The 23,464-nt window shown below is 47.6% G+C and overlaps 1 protein-coding gene across 1 annotated transcript in view; it reads left to right on the forward strand.

Moving 5' to 3' along the window:
• LOC147111927 (relaxin receptor 1-like) overlaps nt 1–23,464 on the forward strand; it is a 220,318-nt gene that overhangs the window by 127,885 nt on the left and 68,969 nt on the right. The window contains exons 13-15 of the mRNA XM_085998301.1: nt 14,697–14,768; nt 14,872–14,943; nt 16,789–16,860. Coding sequence (XP_085854427.1) covers nt 14,697–14,768; nt 14,872–14,943; nt 16,789–16,860 — 216 coding nt within the window. The remainder of the gene's footprint in view (nt 1–14,696; nt 14,769–14,871; nt 14,944–16,788; nt 16,861–23,464) is intronic.

A 23,464-nucleotide genomic window follows, 5' to 3' on the forward strand; every position in this document is an offset into this window, starting at 1 on the left:
CAGCGACCACGACACCACACAACCCTACCACAGCAACCTCTGCAAGACATGCCAGATCATCAACACAGATACCATCATCACACGTGAGGACACCACCCACCAGGTACATGGTACATACTCATGTGACTCGGCCAACGTTGTCTACCTCATACGATGCAGGAAAGGATGCCCCGGAGCATGGTACATCGGCGAGACCATGCAGACACTGCGACAACGGATGAACGGATACCGCACAACAATCACCAGGCAGGAGTGTTCCCTCCCAGTCGGGGAACACTTCAGCAGTCAAGGACATTCAGCCTCCGATCTTCGGGTAAGCATTCTCCAAGGTGGCCTTCGAGACACACGACAACGCAAAATCGTCAAGCAGAAACTGATAGCCAAGTTCCGCACCCATGAGGACGGCCTCAACCGAGATCTTGGGTTCATGTCACGCTACATGTAACCCCTCCTGATGCAGGGTCATCCAGACTCGAGTCGACATTGGCTTGTTCTCTCTACACAGATGCGGCCGGACCTGCTGTGATTTCCAGCCAAAAAAAAATGTTTTTTGTCTGTTTTTTTGTTTTTCATACAGACCCCAGCATCTGCAATATTTGACCCCTTGTGACCCCACCTCATTGTTCTTTGATGTAATGTTTCCCTGACTGACCTGTTTGGACACCATTCACACCTTTGACTGCTGTGATTATCTCTCTGCCGAGGTGTGATAAATGGCAGTTGGAAAGGTTACCTGTAAACATCTGACATGATTCTCTGACTATATAAGCTGTGTCTTTATGCATTTCTCCACTTCACCTGAAGAAGGAGCAGCGCTCCGAAAGATTGTGATTTCAAATAAAGCTGTTGGATTATAACCTGGTGTTGTGTGACTTCTTACATTTGTCCACCCCAGCCCAACTCCGATATCTCCACACCATGTATTACCCTTGTTACATGTGCCTCTAATTTCCTGATTTATACTCTGCCCTACTTTAAACTACTGTTTGGGGGCCTCTAAACCACTCCCACCAATGTTTTCTGCCTCTTGCTGTTTCTTAGCTCCACCCAAACTGATTCTACCTCTTGATTTTCAGAGCTAAGATCCTTTCTCTCTGTGATGAAATATTCCATTCATCACTCATCAGTATTTCTCTGCCTGTGACTGTGGTTGGTTTCAGTTTCATTTCCATTGTATTGTACTGTGTGTAGGGCTCCGCCCATACCTGGCTCCTATGTAAGCTGGCCCAGCCTGCAGCACATCCAGTACGGCAGACCTCTGGATGGAAGATACATTCTCCTCTGTGTGTTACCTTCTAAGTCAATAAAAGCCTTGTTTTGTTTCGCTAACATCGAGTCTCGGATTTATTGAGGCACATCAATTTTATTGACTTAATTTTCAACACAATGGATCAACTCTTGAAACCCGAACGTTTGGATTTGGACCAGCATGCTTCGGACGCATCGGCACGCTTCGGACACTGGTTTATGTGTATGGAATTCTTCCTGGACAATTCCGCAGCCGTCAAAGACGCTACGGACGCTGCGAGTATGAAACTCGGAATTCTGCGGAATTGGGTAAGCCACCGGGTTTACCCCCTCATCCAAGATGCCGACACGTACCCGGCCGCCTGCGACATCTTAAAGGCGCATTACCAGCAGCCTACGAATGAGGTGTATGCTAGGCATCTGCTCGCTACTCGCGCACAGCGACCTGGGGAATCGGTGGAGGAGTTCCTAGGCACCCTGAAAACGCTTGGCAAAGACTGCAAGTGCCAAGATGTAAAAGCCGCAGTGTACACTGACGAGTTTGTTCGCGATGCCTTTATCACAGGCCTCAGCTCCACTTACATCCGGCAGAGACTGCTGGAAAAAACGGGATTGGACCTGAAACAGGCTGCGGACACAGCACGATCCCTGGATGTGGCCCAGAGAAACTCGGACGCCTACCCTTCAGCCCGCGCCGTCCACGCCGCCACGTGTGCACCAAGGGCGCCGCCATCTTGGAAGGCATCTTCCCCGCCCGGCAGCCCAACACCGTCGGGGCCCCGCTCTCCCCTCAGAAGCCCTACGACAGCCGCAACGCGTCGGGGACCCAACTGCTACTTCTGCGGGCAGCCGAAGCACACCAGAAACCTGTGCCCGGCGAAAGGCACCACCTGCTTTAAGTGCGGTAAGAAGGGGCACTTCGGGAAGGTGTGCAGAGGGAACCCCGCCGGAAAACCCGCCACCGCCGCGTGTGCGCCGTGGGAGCGGCCATCTTGGACGCCATCTTGCCCGACCTCGTGGGGTCCGCCATCTTGTGAGCAGACAGCGTGGATGCCATCTTGTCTCGATCAGGGCCCTACAGTGGCATCGGTCACAGTGGACCAGACCAGGCCGCACCCGCTATCCAAATCAATGGTGGACATCGAGGTAAACGGGTGCAGGGTTAAATGTTTAATTGACAGTGGAAGCACGGAGAGTTTTATCCACCCTGAACTGGTACAACAACTCTCCCTAAAGGTGGTCCCTACTCGGGGTACCATCTCTATGGCTGATAAAACCCAGACATCGACCATTATGGGTTACTGCACGGTACAATTGTCCGTTAACGGAACTGTATACGATAATTTTAAAGTATTAATCATGAAGAATCTATGTGCGAGCGTGATCTTGGGCCTGGATTTCCAGTGCTACCACCAAAGCATCACGCTCAATTACGGTGGGTCCCAGCCGCCCCTCACAGTGTGCGGTCTGGCTACCCTGAAGGTAAAGCCGCCTTCGCTATTCGCGAACCTTACCCCTAACTGCCGGCCAATAGCGACCAAAAGCAGGAGGTACAGCTGGGAGGACAGGCGGTTTATCGCGACCGAGGTAGACAGGCTCCTGAAAGAGCGCATTATTGAACGCAGCAATAGCCCGTGGCGCGCCCAAGTGGTGGTGGTAAGGGGTAGCGAGAAGAAATGGATGGTGATCGACTATAGCCAAACGATCAACAGGTACACCCAACTAGACGCCTACCCGCTACCCCGCATATCAGAAATGGTGAACCAAATCGCCCAATACCGGGTGTTCTCCACCATCGACCTCAAGTCAGCGTACCACCAGCTCCCTATCAGACTAGAGGACCGCCCGTACACCGCCTTCGAGGCGAACGGACGCCTCTACCAATTCCTCAGAGTCCCCTTTGGGGTGACGAATGGGGTCTCGGTCTTCCAGAGGGAGATGGACCGCATGGTCGATGACCACCACTTGCAGGCAACCTTCCCCTACCTCGACAACGTCACCATCTGCGGTCACAACCAGCAGGATCACGACTCGAACCTCGAGAGGTTCCTGAAAACCGCACAAAAACTCAACCTCACCTACAACGAGGACAAGTGCGTTTACAACACCACGCGCCTCTGCATACTAGGCAGCGTGGTGGAGAATGGGGAAATCGGACCAGACCCCGACCGATTGCGCCCCCTACGGGAGCTGCCCCTGCCCAACACTCCCAAAGCCCTGAAAAGGTGCCTGGGGTTATTTTCTTATTATTCCCAATGGGTCTCCAACTACTCCGACAAAGCCCGCCCCCTCTTGAAAGCATCCTCTTTTCCGCTCTCTGCTGAGGCCCATGCCGCCTTCAAAAGCATTAAGCAGGATATTGAGCGGGCCACGCTACAGGCAGTGGACGAGAACACTCCCTTTCAAGTGGAAAGTGATGCGTCTGACTTTGCCTTGGCGGCCACCCTCAACCAGGCGGGGCAGCCCGTAGCTTTCTTCTCGAGGACCCTCCAAGGGCCCGAGATCAGACACTCCTCCGTAGAAAAGGAGGCCCAAGCCATCGTGGAGGCAGTGCGCCACTGGCGCCACTACCTAGCCGGCAAACGCTTCACCCTTCTTACCGACCAGCGGTCGGTAGCGTTTATGTTCAATAATAAACAGAGGGGGAAGATTAAAAATGATAAGATTCTTAGGTGGCGGATCGAGCTCTCCACCTTCGATTATGACATCATTTATCGGCCAGGGGTCCTTAACGAATCCCCCGACGCCCTCTCACGAGGGATGTGTGCCAGCGCCACCGGGGATCGGCTACAGACCCTCCACAATGACCTCTGCCACCCAGGGGTCACGCGGCTGTTCCACTTCATAAAGTCCCGCAACTTACCCTACTCGATTGAGGAAGTTCGGTCCCTGACCAGGAACTGTCACACTTGCGCTGAGTGCAAGCCTCGGTTCTACCGCCCAGATAGAGCCCACTTAATCAAAGCTACACGGCCCTTTGAGTGGCTCAGCTTAGATTTCAAGGGCCCCCTCCCATCCATCGACCGCAATGTTTACTTCCTGAACATTGTGGACGAATACTCTCGTTTCCCATTCGCCTTCCCCTGCCCAGACATGACCAGCGCCACGGTCATTAAATGCCTCAACAGCCTGTTCTGCCTGTTCGGTATGCCGAGCTACATCCATACGGATAGGGGGGCGTCCTTCATGAGTGAAGAGCTACGCCAGTACATGCTGTCCAGGGGGATCGCCATGAGCCGTACCACCAGCTACAACCCCCGGGGTAACGGTCAAGTGGAGCGAGAGAACGGGACAGTATGGAAAGCAGTCACTCTAGCTCTAGGGACCAAAGGCCTCCCTATCTCCCGCTGGCAGGAAGTCCTCCCAGATGTGCTCCATTCGATACGGTCGCTATTGTGTACTGCCACTAATGCCATGCCTCACGAGCGAATGTTTGTCTTTCCCCGGAAATCCACCTCAGGCGTATCCATGCCGTCATGGCTCTCCACCCCAGGTCCGGTATTCGTGCGAAGGCATGTGAGGGGCCACAAGACGGACCCTCTCGTGGAGTCAGTGCACCTACTCCACGCCAACCCCCAATACGCGTATGTCCGGCACGCCGACGGAAGGGAGGACACCGTGTCCATAAAAGACGTCGCCCCAGCCGGTAACGACAACAACCATGACAACAGCAGCAACAACGACCACAGCAACTCTTACCCACCCACTACTCTTTCATCACCCCCGGAAGAACATCGACCAACGGTACCCCCACCAACTACCCCTTCAACAACCCTGGCGGCACCCCCGGCAGAGACCCAGGAGGCCACCGGGGACACCCAGCCGTCACCCGCGGCACCACAACAGCCACGTCGGTCGCAGAGGACTATCAAACCCCCGAACAGACTAAATCTATAGAAGGGGTGAATGTGATGAAATATTCCATTCATCACTCATCAGTATTTCTCTGCCTGTGACTGTGGTTGGTTTCAGTTTCATTTCCATTGTATTGTACTGTGTGTAGGGCTCCGCCCATACCTGGCTCCTATGTAAGCTGCCCCAGCCTGCAGCACATCCAGTACGACAGACCTCTGGATGGAAGATACATTCTCCTCTGTGTGTTACCTTCTAAGTCAATAAAAGCCTTGTTTTGTTTCGCTAACATCGAGTCTCGGATTTATTGAGGCACATCACTCTTGACTGTCTTTATCCCATCCTTTATTATCAGGGCTACCCCTCCTCCTTTTCCATTTTGCTTATCTCTTCTAAAAGTAAAGTATCCTGGACTATTTAGTTCCCAACATTGGCCACTTTGCAACTCCGAAATGGCTATTAGATCAAACCTATTAATTTCTATCTGAGCTATTAATTCATCTATTTTGTTGCGAATTCTTCACGCAATCAAATATAGTGCCTTTAGCTTTGACTTTTTTCTATTTTTCCCTGATGTCACCTTAGTCACTGATGCCTTATTACCTTTGTTACTCTCTCTGTCCCTTCCTGAATGACCCTGCTTATTTTTACCCAAAAGTCTACTCTGCTCTAGAGCCTTGACATTTCTCTTGCTGCTTTTAAATTTATCTTTCCTGAATCGCCGCCCCCCCCCCCACCCGCCCCGCCAACCCCCACCCCCCACCTTCATTAGTTTAAAGCCTTGCCTACTGCCCTAGTTATTCGGCTTGCCAGGACATTGGTCCCAGACCGGTTTAAGTGGAGCCTGTCTCATCGGAACAGCTCCCTCTTTCCCCAGTACTGGTGCCAGTGCCCCATGAACAGGGGGATTGTGATATACTTGAACAAATTAATATTGAGAGGGAGGAGGTACTAGCAGTTTTAGCGGGCTTAAAAGTGGATAAATCCCCAGGCCCGATGGGATGTATCCCAAGCTGCTGTGTGAGGCAAGGGAGGAGATTGCAGGGGCTCTGACACAAGTTTTCAGAACCTCTCTGGCCACAGGGGATGTGCCAGAGGACTGGAGAACAGCTAATGTAGTACCATTGTTCAAGAAGGGTAGTAGGGATAAACCAGGGAATTACAGGCCAGTGAGCCTAACATCAGTGGTAGGGAAATTATTGGAAAAAATTCTGAGGGACAGAATTAGTCTCCACTTGGAGAGGCAGGGATTAATCAGGGATAGTCAGCATGGCTTTGTCAGGGGGAGATCATGTCTGACCAACTTGATTGAATTTTTCAAGGGGGTAACTAGGTGTGTGGATGACGGTATGTAGTCTACATGGACTTCAGTAAGGCTTTTGACAAAGTCCCACATGGGAGACTGGTGAAGACGGTAAGAGCCCATGGGATCCAGGGCAATTTGGCACATTGGATCCAAAATTGGCTTAGTGGCAGAAGGCAGAAGGTGATAGTCGAGTACTTTTCCTTCCCTTTTATAAACCTTTATAAGTTGGTAAGTTCAATTAAATAGAGGTGTGATATTCATCATCTAGAATTGGGGCAGAGGGTATTTAAAAATAATAATAAATTTAATTAATTACATAGAATGGGAGAGCAGGTGATGTGTTACTGCTGCAATATGTGGGAGCTGGTGGACACCATTGATTTTAACAGTGATCACATTTGCAGTAAGTGCTGGCTGCTCGAGGAACTCCGGCTCCGTGTTGATGAGCTGGAGTCCAAGCTTCAAACACTGCGACACATCAGGGAGGGGGAGAGTTACCTGGACTCTGTGTTCCAGGAAGTAGTCACACCAATTAGATTAACTAATTCAGATGTAGTCCGTGGTCAGGGACAGGAGGGTGTGACTATGAGTGAGGCAGGTACGGGGATCCAGGAGGTAGTGTTGGAGGAGCCGCAGCCCTTGCTCTTGTCCAACAGGTTCGAGGCTCTTACTCCCTGTGGGGACGGGAACGGGGACTACAGGGAGGGTGAGCAACCTGGCCACAGCACCGTGGAACGAGGGGCCATTCAAGTGGGGGGAGTAAAAAGAAATGTTGTAGTGGTAGGGGATAGTATCATTAGGGGGATAGATAGGGTTCTTTGCAGCCGAGAGCAAGAGTCCCGAAGGTTGTGTTGCCTGCCCGGTGCCAGGGTTAAGGACATCTCCTCTGGGCTGGAGAGAAACTTGGAGTGGGAGGGGGAGGATCCAGTTGTCGTGGTCCATGTTGGTACCAACGACATAGATAGGACAAGGAAAGAGGTTCTGCTAAGGGAGTATGAGCAGCTAGGGGCCAAATTAAAAAGCAGAACCACAAGAGTAATAATCTCTGGATTACTACCTGAGCCACGAGCAAATTTGGCTAGGGTAAATAAAATCAGAGAGTTAAATGCGTGGCTCAAAGACTGGTGTGGGAGAAATGGGTTTTGCTTCTTGGGACACTGGCAGCAGTACTGGGACGGGAGAGAGCTGTTCCATTGGGACAGACTTCACTTGGCCAGTGCTGGGACTAGAGTCCTGGCGAATCGAATAACTAGGGCTGTAGAGAGGGCGTTAAACTAATTAGTGGGGGGGAGGTTTCAAGAGAGCGAAAAATAAAAATGTCAGCGGAAAAGGCAATAAAGCAAGGTAGCAGTGGGAGAATTAAAAACCAGAGCATGTCAGGAAGGGACAGAATATATAAAGATAAAGGTAAAGTAGTAAAGGGGGTAAAAGCAGGAATAAATTGTAACAAAACATATTTAAAAGTTCTTTATCTGAATGCACGCAGCATTCATAACAAAATAGACGAGTTGACGGTACAAATAACTACACGTGTATGATCTGGTGGCCATTACAGAAACATGGCTGTAAGGTGACCATGACTGGGAACTAAACATCCAGGGGTATTTGACTATTAGGAAGGACAGACAGAAAGGAAAGGGAAGTGGGGTGACTATGTTAATAAAGGATGGAATCACTGCAATAGTGAGAAATGAAATTGGGTCAAAGGATCAGGAGAGTGAAACAGTTTGGGTGGAGATAAGGAATAATAAGGGGAAAAAGTCACTGGTGGGCATAGTCTATAGGCCTCCTAGCAGTTGCAACTCTGTTGGTCGGAGTATAAATCAGGAAATAGTTCGGGCTTGTAATAAGGGAACAGCTATAATCATGGGAGATTTTAACTTTCATATTGACTGGACAAATCAAATTGGGCAGGGCAGCCTTGAGGAAGAGTTCATAGAGTGCATTAGGGACGGGTTCCTTGAGCAGTGTGTTACTGAACCAACCAGGGGGCAGGCAATCTTAGATCTGGTCCTGTGTAATGAGACAGGATTAATAAAAAATGACCTAGTAAAGGATCCCCTTGGAATGAGTGACCATAACATGGTTGAATTCCAAATTCAGTTGGAGGGTGAGAGAGTTGGATCTCAAACCAGCGTACTAAGTTTAAATAAAGGAGACTATGAAGGTATGAGAGCAGAGTTGACTAAAGTGGACTGGGAAAATAGATTAAGGTGTAAGATGGTACATGAGCAGTGGAGTACATTCAAGGAGATATTTCACAACTTTCAAGAAAAATATATCCCACTGAGGAAAAAGGGGCGTAAAAGAAAAGACAACCATCCGTGGCTAAGTAAAGTAATAAAGGATAGTATCCGACTGAAAACAAGGGCATATAAAGTAGCCAAATCTAGTGGGAGGATAGAAGATTGGGAAGCATTTAAAAGCCAGCAAACAATAACTAAAAGATTAATTAAGAAAGGGAAGATAGATTATGAAAGTAAACTAGCAAAAAAATATAAAAACAGATAGCAAGAGTTTCTACAGTTATATAAAAAGAAAAAGGGTGGCTAAAGTGAATGTTGGTCCCTTAGAGGACGAGACCGGGAAATTAGTAGTGGGGAACATGGAGATGGCAAAACGCTGAACAAATATTTTGTATCAGTCTTTATAGTAGAGGACACTAAAAATATCCCAACACTGGACAAACAGGGGGCTATAGGGGGGGAGGAGCTAAACACGATTAAAATCACTAAGGAGATGGTACTCGGTAAGATAATGGGACTTAAGGTGGATAAATCCCCTGGACCTGATGGCTTACATCCTAGGGTCTTGAGAGAAGTAGCGGTAGGGATTGTGGATGCATTGGTGGTAATTTTCCAAAACTCCCTGGATTCAGGAAAGGTCCCAGCAGATTGGAAAACTGCTAATGTAACGCCCTTATTTAAAAAGGGAGGTAGACAAAAGGCTGGAAACTATAGACCAGTTAGCCTAACATCTGTGGTTGGTAAAATGTTGGAGTCCATTATTAAGGAAGCAGTAACAGGACATTTGGATAAGCATAATTTAATCAGACAGAGTCAGCATGGTTTTATGAAGGGGAAGTCATGTTTGACAAATTTGCTCGAATTCTTTGAGGACGTAACAAACAGGGTGGATAAAGGGGAACCAGTGGATGTGGTGTATTTGGACTTCCAAAAGGCATTTGACAAGGCGCCACACAAAAGATTACTGCACAAGATAAAAAATCACGAGATTGGGGGTAATATACTGGCATGGGTATCTAACAGAAAACAGAGAGTTGGGATAAATGGTTCATTCTCGGGTTGGCAATCAGTAACTAGTGGTGTTCCGCAGGGGTCAGTGCGGGGACGCCAACTCTTTACAATCTATATTAATGATTTGGAGGAGGGGACCAAGTGCAACATATCCAAGTTTGCCAACGATACAAAGATGGGAGGGAAAGCAGTGAGTGAGGAGGACATAAAAAACCTGCAAAAGGACATACACAGGCTAAGTGAGTGGTCAGAAATTTGGCAGATGGAATATAATGTTGGCAAGTGTGAGGTTATGCACTTTGGCAGAAAAAATCAAAGAGCAAGTTATTATCTAAATGGAGAGAAACTGCAAAGTGCTACAGTACAAAGGGATCTGGGGGTCCTGGTGCATGAAACACAGAAGGTTAGTATGCAGGTACAGCAGGTGATCAGGAAGGCCAATGGAATCTTGGCTTTTATTGCAAGGGGGATGAAGTATAAAAGCAGGGAAGTCTTGCTTCAGTTATACAGGGTACTGGTGAGGCCACACCTGGAATACTGCGTACAGTTTTGGTTTCCATATTTAAGAAAAGATATACTTGCTCTCGAGGCAGTTCAGAGAAGGTTCACTCGGCTGGGAGGATGTTTCCACTGATGGGTGAGACTAGAACTAGGGGGCATAATCTTAGAATAAGGGGCTGCCCTTTCAAAACTGAGATGAGGAGAAACTTCTTCACTCAGAGGGTAGTAAATCTATGGAATTTGCTACCTCAGAGAGCTGTGGAAGCTACGACATTAAATAAATTTAAAACGGAGATAGACAGTTTCCTAGCTGATAAGGGAATTAGGGGTTACGGGGAGCAGGCAGGGAAGTGGACGTGAGTCTAGGTTCGGATCAGCCATGATCCTATTGAATGGCGGAGCAGGCCCGATGGGCCATATGGCCTACTCCTTCTCCTACTTCTTATGTTCTTATGTTCTTATGTTCTTATGTCGAAGGTTGTTTTTGTGACTGGAAGCCTGTGTCCAGTGGTGTATCGCAGGGATCGGTGCTGGATCCTTTGCTGTTTGTAGTGTACATTAATGATTTAGATATGAATGTAGGAGGTATGATCAGTAAGTTCGCAGATGACACGAAAATTGGTGGAGTGGTAAATAGCGAGGAGGGAAGCCTCAGGCTACAGGATGATATAGACGGGATGGTTAGATGGGCAGAACAGTGGCAAATGGAATTTAACCCTGAAAAATGTGAGGTGATGCATTTTGGGAGTACAAACAAGGCAAGGGAATACACAATGAATAGTCGGATCCTAGGAAGGATAGAGGATCAGAGAGACCTTGGTGTGCATGTACGTAGATCCCTGAAGGCAGCAGGACAGGTAGATAAGGTGGATAAAAAAGCATATGGGATACTTGCCTTCATTAGCCGAGGCATAGAATATAAGAGCAGGGAGGTTATGATGGAGCTGTACGAAATGCTAGTTAGGCCACAGCTGGCACACAATACTGTGTGCCGTTCTGGTCGCCACACTATAGGAGGGATGTGATTGCATTGGAGAGGGTGCAGAGGAGATTCACCAGGATGTTACCTGGGCTGGAGCGCTTCAGCTATGAAGAGAGACTGGACATGCTGGGGTTGTTTTCTTTAGAGCAGAGAAGGCTGAGGGGGGACCTGATTGAGGTGTACAAAATTATGAGGGGCATAGATAGGGTAGATAGAAAGGAACTTTTCCCCTTAGTAGAGGGGTCAATTACCAGGGGGCATAGTTTCAAGGTATGGGGCAGGAGGTTTAGAGGTGATTTGAGGAAAAACTTTTTCACCCAGAGGGTAGTTGGAATCTGGAACTCACTGCCTGAAAGGGTGGTAGAAGCAGGAACCCTCACAACTTTCAAGAAGCATTTAGATGAGCACTTGAAACGCCATAGCATACAAGGCTACGGACCAAGTGCTGGAAAATGGGATTAGAATAGACAGGGCTTGATGGCCGGCGTGGACACGATGGGCCGAAGGACCTCTTTCTGTGCTGTATAACTCTATGACTCTATGACTAACTGAAACCCCATCCTCCCACACCACTCTTTAAGCCATGCATTTAAATCTCTAATCTGTTTGTCCTTATGCCAATTTTCGTGTGGCTCAGGTAACAATCCAGAGATTATTATCTTATTATCTTTGAGTTTCTGCTTTTTAATTTGGATCCTAGCTCCTCAAACTCCCTCAGCAGAACCTCATTCCTAGCTACTCAAACTCCCTCAGCAGAACCAGAACCTATGTCGTTGGTTCCTACGTGGACCACGACAACTGGATCTTGCCCCTCCAACTCCAAGTTCTTCTCCAGCTGCAAGGAGATAGCCTTAACCCTGGCACCGGGCAGGCAACATGGCCATCGGTACTTCCTGTCATGGCTGCAGAGAACAGTATCTGTCCCCCTGACTATACTGTCGCCTACCACTACCACATTCCTTTTTGCTCCCCCCACTTGAAAGGCCATCTGTACCACAGTGCCATGGTCAGTTTGCCCATCCTTCCTGCAGTCCTTGTTCTCATCCATACAGGCAGCTAGTACCCCTCATACCTGTTCGATAAGGTCAAGGGCCGAGGCTCCTCCATCACTATATCCTGGGTCCCCATACCTTCCTGACTCGCAGTCATCCCCTCCTGTCCCTGACCATTGACTAACTCTAAAGCATTGCTTAACCTAAGGGGTGTGACTGCCTACTGGACAGATTTGTCGGATTTTAGTCCTGCCTCCATCAACTTCTGGCCAACCCACGCTATTTTCCCTTGATTGACCAGCCAGCTTAGCAGGCCAATTAAGGGAAAACCGGTTGCAGAGAACGTCAACGTATGACGTTTCATCTGTCAAAAAATGTTGACAGATGAATTGTCATCGTTTGACAGCTCTGTAAAGCTGTCAAATAGTGACATTCTCTGTAGCTTGATGAGGTCTTGAAGATCTCATCAAACATCTTTCTTTTGCAGAAATGAGATGGTTGTTGCATTGGAGAATGCAACGGCCATCTGTCATCTCCAACGCAGAGGTGCGAGACTCTCCGCATACCCACCGACTGAAACCTGCAGGAAGAAACAAAGGTAAGTACACTTTTACTAACACTTTGCACTTACCTCAGTTACTCACCTCTCCACACTTGCACCCATCACTTACCTTCACACCACACTTTTGCTCCCCCTCGACCCCCGCAGACCCACTGCTCGCCTCGGTGACCTGGCAGGTTTCGGAGCCTTCTGGAAGCCCGCACTTGTGAGGGCAAAAAGGGGATAATCCTATTTTCTGCCTGTTAACTACCTGTTAACAGGCAGTTAATTGGCTTTAATCCCTTCCCGCCTCCAAGGAGATGGGACCCGGCGCAGGGTCGGCTACCCACCTCCTGGCAAGATGGCACGGAGGCGGGTTGGGGACGGGTTGGGCACCCGCCCCCAAATTCTGCCATTTTCCCGGCAGTCTTGCCTCCATACTCGCCTCCCCAGGGCTGGCAAGATCGCGCCCAAAGTGTCCAGGCAATTCTCCCCTTCCCTGATACATTGCAATTTCTGCAGCTTGGACTCCAGCTCAACAACTCTGAGCCAAAGTTCCCTGCAGGCACTTACTGCAGATGTGGTTATTCAGGCTCAAATTGGTTTCCACCAACTCCCACATGCTGCAGTTACGACACACCACCTGCATTGCCATCTCTATCCTTATTTTATTTATATAATTAGTTACTGTATTTATTCAAATGATTTTTTACTTTTAATTTTTAGTTTTAATTAGTTAATTTAGTTTGTTATTAATTCAATAAAGTTATAGTAGTTAATACTCTCCCAGTTCTGAATTTAATCCATGTACCTAACCTAGAGAGCAAAAGGGCTGTATTACTCACCAACCAATCACCTACCTGCTGTCCTGTGACATCACTCCTTGTTTTTTTATTTTTTTAAGTCGCTGCTGAGCTCCCTTTAAGTTGCTACCGCTCCCGCTCACATCCACGCTGTGTCCTGGGCCTTCTCCGGTGCTCCCTTTAAGCTGCCGCCACTCTCGCTCAGATCCACGCTGTGTCCTGGGCGAGATCCTATGATCCACTCACCTGCAGCGGAGTGCCCCTTATATATAGCCACTGAAGCTATATATAAGGGGCACTCCGCTGCAGGTAAGTGGATCATAGGATCTTTTTGCTGTCAGGTTTTCCAGGAGAGTTTCCAGCTACCAGATAACTTCTTTCCCACCAATTTGACTGTATCACCCTCAGCAAGTTTTCCACGCTCGTTATGGCTGCAATTATAACTGGTTTCTTTTGGGTGGAGGAACACTTGGCAACCAGCACCAGCTGTGCCCAACAGAAGACAACAGGTGAAAGGGGGCTGTTTGTTGGAGTCCATACCCAGCACACAGAGTGTACTGCTTCCTGCAAAAGGACCTGCTGGATGAAGAGGCATGCTTTACCAGGCATGGGCAGCAAATGCCGGCCTTACCGGCAATGCACACATCCTGAGAATGAAAATAAAAATTGTATATACAAATAAATAATCTAAAGATAGTAGAAGGTTTCACTGCTGGTGCCCTCCAACACTGACCACCCCCACTGTAGTTTGCAGGATTATTAGCAACCATTTTGGTTTGCTAACATTGCCTGGGCACTAAATTTAGTGCGGGCCAATTTTGCAGGCGGGCTGAAAACAGGGCGCTGCCACACCTGCGCAGCGGAGCGGGGTACTACCGGTTACCGCTGCCGTTAGACTCCCACTGAATTTAGCGGGAGTCATTAGCAGCGCTGCGCCCGGGTGCAAATACTCCAAATTTCTAGCCCAAAGTGTTTTATATACAGAAAAAGGAAGTGCAGCTCAGTTATCTTTGGAATTGATTTAGATGGTTTCATTTGGCCTAATATCTGAACCATTGATTTCTTTTGTTGATGCTAAACCTTCAATGTTAATAATTTTGCTTCCAATGTACAAATAATTTTTTAAGTTTTATTGTCCTATGAAGTTACTGTGCTTTGCTGAATAAGCAATATAACCAACAATTTTATGATCACTCATTTTGTATTTTTCTCAGGGAATTGGCATCAAACAAGATTCAGGAACTACCCAAACATCTTTTCAAAAATGTTAAGTTACTGATAAAATTGTAAGCAAAACCAGTTAATGTTACCATAATTGATGCATTATTACTTAATATAATTTGCATTTTGTATCTCTATAATAAAAATAATCATATTAACTTCTTTCAGGAATATATCCGACAATCCCCTCAAGTTTATTCATCTCGATCAGTTTGACGCTCTTAACCAACTTCAATCTCTGTAAGTTAATTGTAAAATTTAGATTAATATAAGCTACTGTTTTTGTGGAATTAAATAAAATGTTATACATCATCTCTAAGATGTAGCTCATAATCTAATCAGTTATTTAGTTTTACCCTGGTCCACTCCTCAATCACCCCTAACAGCCCTTCCCCTTCCCAGGGCACCTACCTGTGCAAGTGCAGGAGATGCAACACATGCCTTTTACCTCCTCCCTTCCCACTGTCCAGGGTCCTAAACACCCTTTCCAGGTGAAACAGCGATTTACTTGTACTTCTTGCAATTTAATATACTGTATTTGCTGCTCACGATGCGGTCTCCTCTACATTGGGGAGACCAAATGCAGATTGGGCGACCGCTTTGCGGAACACCTCCTTTCAGCCCGTAAGGGTGACCCTGAGCTTCCAGTCGCCTGTTACTTTAATTCTCCGCTTCACTCCCACTCTGATCTCTCTGTCCTCGGCCTATTACATTGTTCCAATGAAGCTCAACGTAAGCTCGAGGAACAGCACCTCATCTTTCGAATAGGCACTTTACAGCATTCTGGACTCAACATTGAGTTCAACAATTTCAAACTATAACCCCTGCCCCTATTTTTCATGCTGTATGATTTTGCCATTCCCATTTGCAACATTTTATCTTTCCTGCCTCTTATATAAGCACAGTATGTTCCTTCAATTCCTTCCTCCCCTCCTACCCCCCCCGCACCCCCCCCCCCCACCGTCTCTGCACCTGCTTAATATCTGTTACATCTCCAGCTTTTTCCAGTTCTGATGAAGGGTCCCAGACCTGAAACGTTAACTCTGTTTCTCTCTCCACGAATGCTGCCTGGCCTGCTGAATATTTCCAGCATTTTCTGTTGTTATTTTGATTTAATTTTATATAGTTTGGCTTGAGTTCATCACATGGACAAAATAGTTTTTGAGATCAAACAAGTGGGCAACTACATATTTCATATTGAAAGAAAAAGGGGGAAAAATTCAGTTGTTTGCGCCTCCCGTTAGCGCCTTAAGGGGGCGCTAATTGGGGCGCAAAACAACTAGCGCCCGGGTGCGGCGATGTTTGCGCCGCTCACGAAATTAACTAGACATTTTGCGGCGGCGCTAAACACTACCGTCATGATCTCCTGCGCCAGCAGATCGTGACATCAGTCGAGTGCGCAACGCCCCGTTAGCGCCCCCGACCAGATATTGAGTGGCGCCCCCTGCCTTACCGCCTGCCGCTAGCAATGACAGGTTGAGGGGAGCGTTTTGCTGTCAGAAAGGGACTGGGGGAGCGCTATTTAAAGGCGACCGCTTCCTGCCTTTTTTTGTCGGTGATATTTTTGCACCACGCATTCTGAGAGAGAGAGAGATACTTCTGAAAAGATTCAACGCTGTGTGAAGGAATTTTGAGTACTGAGCAGCACTTTGCAGGTTCATTTTGATTTGCCCTTCCTTGCTTCGCCAGCGCTCTGAGGTAGCACCTCGCTCCTCGGCCTTTGCGCCTTAAGACAGGTGTGAAACGCCTGATTCAGCGTTCCAATCACCTCCAGGGGCGATAAAAGACAAGTTTGCCGTCGGAGGCGATAATTAGCGCCAGGCGCTAAACTTTGCACATGGCCAATAATGGCGTCCCAAATGGGGTGATACTGAATTTTTCCCCCAAAGTACTGTTCATGTGTGTCATGAGACTTTACTGTTCGAAAAGAAGTTCGGTATATCTTCATGCATGTTTTATTTAATAAAATGCATTTGGAAAACCACAATAAATGAATAAGTTCCTAGCATTTTTCTGTTTTTTACTTAAGGATCTATCTTACTGTTTAACTTGAGGTTAATTGTTGTTTTCATTTTTCTTTAACAGCGGTATTGAAGGAATAGAAATTACAAACATAGAAAGCAGAATGTTCAAACCTATGACAAACTTAGAACATATGTAAGTGCAGAGCTGAAGATTCACCACATTGTATCTTTTTACATTAAATACTGATGTATTTAGCTATCATTAAATATGCATTAGAAAGTAATAATGCTTTGATATGAGTTGAAAGTATTTGTTGAGATTTGTGTAGAATGATTCATCCAACTGTTTGCAAATCTATTTCTGAAGAAAAAAACAGAATTTGGTGCACTGATGGGCTTTGAGAAATGGAGCTACAAATGCAATAGATGGGACAAAGGAGGCACACCATGCTGCCAACACATTAACCCCACACAAGCTGAGATTGGGATAAAGGAAGGGGGCAAAACAAGCCCCCACACCCAGTGAGTTATACTGGCTTAATACAAAAGGAAATTATTCCATAGCCAATCCTGCATTACCAGTGACAATGAAGGTCAACACTGCCCTCAACCATTATACCACAAGGCATCCACAGGGGATATCACAAGAGTCAGTCACTTCGCTGGTTTGGCTTTTGGACACCTGACACGTTCTTTTTTTCACAAGAAATAATGGTAGATTGCAAGATATATTTGGGGAAATTTTGATGAAGCTTGCTGGCAGAAATGGGATGGTAGCACCCCAAAAATTGCAGGGAAGTACTTACAGCCTAGATTTTGTCGCTGCAGTGGCTGTTGCTATTTTTCTGGGGTCCTTGAAATAAGTGGACTGGGCAAGCATAGCTAATTTAGGTATTGAAATAGGTGGACTGCAGCAAACGTAGGTCATTTAGGTATTTAAATTGGGGTCCTATTATGTTAATAGAACCCCAATGCCATTTTAGGACTCAACTGTGTGGCGCATGCTCTGCCCAGTATAAGCTGACAGTCCAGCTGAAGAGGAGCCCAAAGGTAAGTACTTATTTATATTTGTAGGGCCAGGATTTATATTTGTAGGTCCAGAAACAATAATGCTCCCCTGAACTCCACAAAAATAACCTGTGCTGTTGCCCCACCACCTTTCCACCGTCCGCCCCACCTCCCGCCGCCCCCGCAGCCCCACCCCCCACACCTCACCCCCTAAGTTATCTTTTTCTGGGCCCGGAGGCAGGCCTGGTTTCCTGATATTGTGGTGGCCTAGAGCCAGCGGGCTGTCCCAGGTCACTGATTTTTCTTCCATTGTCCTCAAAATGTACCAGGCCTCTACCGATCTGCCACCTAAAATCCGCTCAGACCAAAGATCTACCTCATTAAAATTAATTAATTTTAAGCTTTTGCTTGAGATGTATTTGATTAATTTGTTTTGCCATGCATTATCTCCTTCTGCATTGTGAGCTCCGTTTTGTGAGCCTGTGTGCACTACTCTGGGGAGTAGCGATGTTGCATGTCTGCATAATTGACTAGTGAGCTACAAGAGATACTGCAAATGTAAGAACATAAGAAATAGGAGCAGGAGTAGGCCATTCAGTCCTTCAAGCCTGTTCTGCTATTCAATAAGATCATTGCTGATCTTCTACCTCACACTCCACCGTCCCGCACTATTCCAATATCCCTTGATTTCCTTAATATCCAAAAATCTATCGATCTCTATCTTGAATATACTCAACAACTGAGCATCCACAGCTGTCTGGGGTAGAGAATTCCAAAGATTCACAATCCTCTGAGTGAAGAAATTTCTCCTCGTCTCAGTCCTAAATGGCCACCCCCTTATTCTGAAACTGTGGCCCCTAGTTCTAGACTCCCCAGCCAGGGGAAACATCCTCCCAGCATCTACCCTCTCAAGCCCTGTAAGAATGTTATGTTTCAATGAGATCACCTCTCATTCTTCTAAATTCTAGGGAATATAGGCCTACTCTACACAATCTCTCCTCATAGGATAATCCCCCCCATCCCAGCAATCAGTCTGTTGAAACTTCATTGCACTCCCTCTAAGGCAAGTATATTCTTCCTGAGGTAAAAAGACCAAAACTGTACACAGTACTCCAGGTGTGGTCTCGCCAAAGCCCTATATAATTGCAGTAAGACTTCTTTACTCTTATATTCCATTCCTTTTGTAATAAAAGGCTAACATACCATTTGCTTTCCTAGTTACATGCTGTACCGGCATGTTAACTTTCAGTGATTCATGTAAAGAACACCCAGGTCCCTCTGAATACCAACATTTCCCAATTTCCAAACCTGCTATCTGTATCTGTGATGAAGCCTGACAGATCAGTGCTGGGGTATCCTTTGCTGGGGGCTCATTGCGTTCAGAAGCAGTGCCTACTTGTCATTGTGCATGTTGTCAGCTGCTCATGTGTTACTCTGTGCATGGCACTGCTCAAGGGCATATTCACATGATCCTCACTGGGCATAAAACAAATGGCATCAATAAGGGCTTGGGATCACACTTTCATGTAACAGTTGAAGCTGGCTATAATTGTCTCTTGGAGTTTGGTCCTCAACATTTTCATAATAGTATTGGGAGCATTAAAGAGAACTGCTGCTACTTTGTTTATGGCCTGCATAACTGATAATGGGACTTAAGGCGGATAAATCCCCTGGACCGGATGGCTTACATCCTAGGGTCTTGAGAGAAGTAGCGGTAGGGATTGCGGATGCATTGGTGGTAATTTTCCAAAACTCCCTGGATTCAGGAAAGGTCCCAGCAGATTGGAAAACTGCTAATGTAACGCCCTTATTTAAAAAGGGAGGTAGACAAAAGGCTGGAAACTATAGACCAGTTAGCCTAACATCTGTGGTTGGTAAAATGTTGGAGTCCATTATTAAGGAAGCAGTAACAGGACATTTGGATAAGCATAATTTAATCGGACAGAGTCAGCATGGTTTTATGAAGGGGAAGTCATGTTTGACAAATTTGCTCGAATTCTTTGAGGACATAACAAACAGGGTGGATAAAGGGGAACCAGTGGATGTGGTGTATTTGGACTTCCAAAAGGCATTTGACAAGGTGCCACACAAAAGATTACTGCACAAGATAAAAAATCACGGGATTGGGGGTAATATACTGGCATGGGTGGAAGATTGGCTATCTAACAGAAAACAGAGAGTTGGGATAAATGGTTCATTCTCGGGTTGGCAATCAGTAACTAGTGGTGTTCCGCAGGGGTCAGTGCGGGGACCCCAACTCATTACAATCTATATTAACAATTTGGGGGAGGGGACCAAGTGCAACATATCCAAGTTTGCCAACGATACAAAGATGGGAGGGAAAGCAGTGAGTGAGGAGAACATAAAAAACCTGCAAAAGGACATAGACAGGCTAAGTGAGTGGGCAGAAATTTGGCAGATGGAATATAATGTTGGAAAGTGTGAGGTTATGCACTTTGGCAGAAAAAATCAAAGAGCAAGTTATTATCTAAATGGAGAGAAACTGCAAAGTGCTACAGTACAAAGGGATCTGGGGGTCCTGGTGCATGAAACGCAGAAGGATAGTATGCAGGTACAGCAGGTGATCAGGAAGGCCAATGGAATAAGAACATAAGAACATAAGAAATAGGAGCAGGAGTAGGCCAATCGGCCCCTCGAGCCTGCTCCACCATTCAATAAGATCATGGCTGATCTGATCCTAACCTCAAATCTTCTATCACTCTGCATCCACCCGAACCCATGTGATCTCCCGGGAGAGGCAAAAAACCAGATAAAGACCCAATGGCCAATTTGGGAGAAAAAAATCTGGGAAATTCCTCTCCGACCCATCTAGGCGATCGAAATTCTTCCAGGAGATCACTCTGTCCCTATATTTTCTACAGTACTTACCTTCTGTAAAGGCGATCTCCACCCCAGCCAGGAACAGGAATAAAACCATCTCCTGAAATCTAACAGAATTAGAACACAGTAGGAGCAGAACAAGGCTACACGGCCCCTGGGCCCACTCCACTACCCACAGGGCCATGACCATTCCGAACCCAGACTCATGTCCAATTTCCTGCCCGCTCCCCGTAACCCTTAGTTCCCTTTACTTCTAGGAAACTATCTATTTCTGTTTTAAATTTATTTAATGATGTAGCTTCCACAGCTTTCTGGGGCAGCAAATTCCACAAACCTACCACCCTCTGAGTGAAGAAGTTTCTCCTCATCTCAGTTTTGAATGAGCAGCCCCTTATTTTAAGATTATGCCCCCTAGTTCTAGTTTCACCCATCATTGGGAACATCCTCACCGCATCCACCCGATCAAGCCCCTTCACAATCTTATATGTTTCAATAAGATCGCCTCTCATTCTTCTGAACTCCAATGAGTAGAGTCCCAATCTACTCAACCTCTCCTCATATGTCCATCCCCTCATCCCCGGGATTAACCGAGTGAACCTTCTTTGTACTGACTCGAGAGCAAGTATGTCTTTTCTTAAGTATGGACACCAAAACTGTATGCAGTATTCCAGGTGTGGCCTCACCAATACCTTGTACAACTGCAGCAATACCTCCCTGTTTTTATATTCCAACCCCCTAGCAATAAAAGCCAACATTCCATTGGCCTTCTTAATCACTTGCTGCACCTGCATACTAACTTTTTGAGTTTCGTGCACCAGGACCCCCAGATCCCTTTGTACTACAGTACTTTCCAGTTTCTTGCCATTAAGATAATAACTTGCTCTATGATTTTTCCTGCCAAAGTGCATAACCTCACACTTTCCAGTATTGTATTCCATCTGCCAAATCTCTGCCCACTTACTTAGCCTGTCTATGTCCCTTTGCAGGTTTTTTATGTCCTCCTCACTCACTACTTTCCGTCCCATCTTTGTATCATCTGCAAATCTTGGCTTTTATTGCAAGGTGGATGGAGTATAGAAGCAGGGAAGTCTTGCTTCAGTTATACAGGGTACTGGTGAGGCCACACCTGGAATACTGCGTACAGTTTTGGTTTCCATAGTTAAGAAAAGGTATACTTGCTCTCGAGGCAGTTCAGAGAAGGTTCACTCGGTTGATTCCGGAGATGAGGGGGTTGACTTATGAGGAAAGGTTGAGTAGGTTGGGCCTCTACTCATTGGAATTCAGAAGAATGAGAGGCGATCTTATCGAAACATATAAGATTGTGAGGGGGCTTTATCGGGTGGACGCGGGGAGGATGTTTCCACTGATGGGTGAGACTAGAACTAGGGGGCATAATCTTAGAATAAGGGGCTGCCCTTTCAAAACTGAGATGAGGAGAAACTTCTTCACTCAGAGGGTAGTAAATCTATGGAATTTGCTACCTCAGAGAGCTGTGGAAGCTGCGACATTAAATAAATTTAAAACGGAGATAGACAGTTTCCTAGCTGATAAGGGAATTAGGGGTTACGGGGAGCGGGCAGGGAAGTGGACGTGAGTCTAGGTTCGGATCAGCCATGATCCTATTGAATGGCGGAGCAGGCCCGAAGGGCCGTATGGCCTACTCCTGCTCCTACTTCTTATGTTCTTATGTTTATCTCCACTACAGATGTTAATAGTGTTGTCACATGCTCAATAATAGAGGACATTGCAGATAATTATTGGTTAACTCTAACCATACTTTCTTCTAGGGCCACATGCTGCGGCATGTTGCGCCGCGGTATTGCAGGCCTTCCTCCCCTTCTTAAAGGAGAGGGGCCTTGCGCAGTGTGAGCCAGAGCCCAGCTGGGCCCCCGGGGATCGGGAGTGCCGGACTTTTTGAGCGCAGCCGACACTCCGCGGGGGGAGCGGTTCAGGAGGCCAGGGACAAGAGCGCAGGCAGGTGCTGGCAGGCAGCCAGCAACAAAATTGGCCGCCCCGCACCTCATCTTTAAATAGTGCCTCCCTGGCCGCAGGTAGGCCCCCCTGACCCTGTCGAACATAGCGTCCAGCAGTAAGTCAGGGGGCACTCCCGAAGATCGCGGGTGGGGTACGAGTGGGGCGCTGCGCACGGCGATGACGTCATCGCCAGTGGCGCAGCGCCATAGGACGCTCCTGGTTAGCACTGCCGCTAACCTCCCACTGAATTTCGCGGGAGATGTGGGCGGTGAAACGCCCAGGTGCTAGTTGCTTTGTGCCCCATCAGCGCCCTCTTAAGGCTTTAATGGGAGGCGCAAAGCAACCAAATTTTTATCCCCTGGGCCTAGAAATTCGGTGGGCTGCGCCACCAGTTAGCACCTAAAGAGGGCACTCAGTGGCTTTAGCGCCACTGGCCGCGCCTCCCGCGATATTTAGCTGGGGCGCTAATGGCGGCGTTAACCTGTTGCGCTGCACCGCCTTCAATTACGTCATCGGTGTGCGCAGCGCCCCGCTACCGCCCCGATCTCGATATTTGGCAGCGACCGCCTCTGTAGCACCGTTCGCAAATGGCGCCTGGTTCACGGGGCCATCCTGTGGCGGCAGTGGCGCAAATTAAGGTGGAGGTGTGGAGCGGCCGTTTTTTCCGGCGGTCGCCTGCCAGCACCTCCGTCCCCGGCCTCCTGATCGCCCCCCGCGGCATTGCCGGCTGTTTTCCGAGAGTCCGGCACTTCTCCTCGGTGCCGGGCTCTTTTGCCGGCACTCGCGATCTCCGATCGCGCTGGTGCAGGCCCCTCCCCCTTAAGAATGGGAGGAAGGCCTGCAGTACCGCAGCGCGCCATGCCTGTGGCACTGCGGCACGTTGCGCTGCGATATTCAGTTTCAGCGCCTAAGAGGGGCGTGGAGCGCCTCGAGCCTCACCCCGTGTCCCTCTTGGGGTGCTCAAGCTGAATTTC

Source organism: Somniosus microcephalus, chromosome 10 (genome assembly GCF_052327205.1).
Source record: "Somniosus microcephalus isolate GS21.2 chromosome 10, FLI_Smic_1.0, whole genome shotgun sequence".
NCBI lineage: Eukaryota > Metazoa > Chordata > Chondrichthyes > Squaliformes > Somniosidae > Somniosus > Somniosus microcephalus.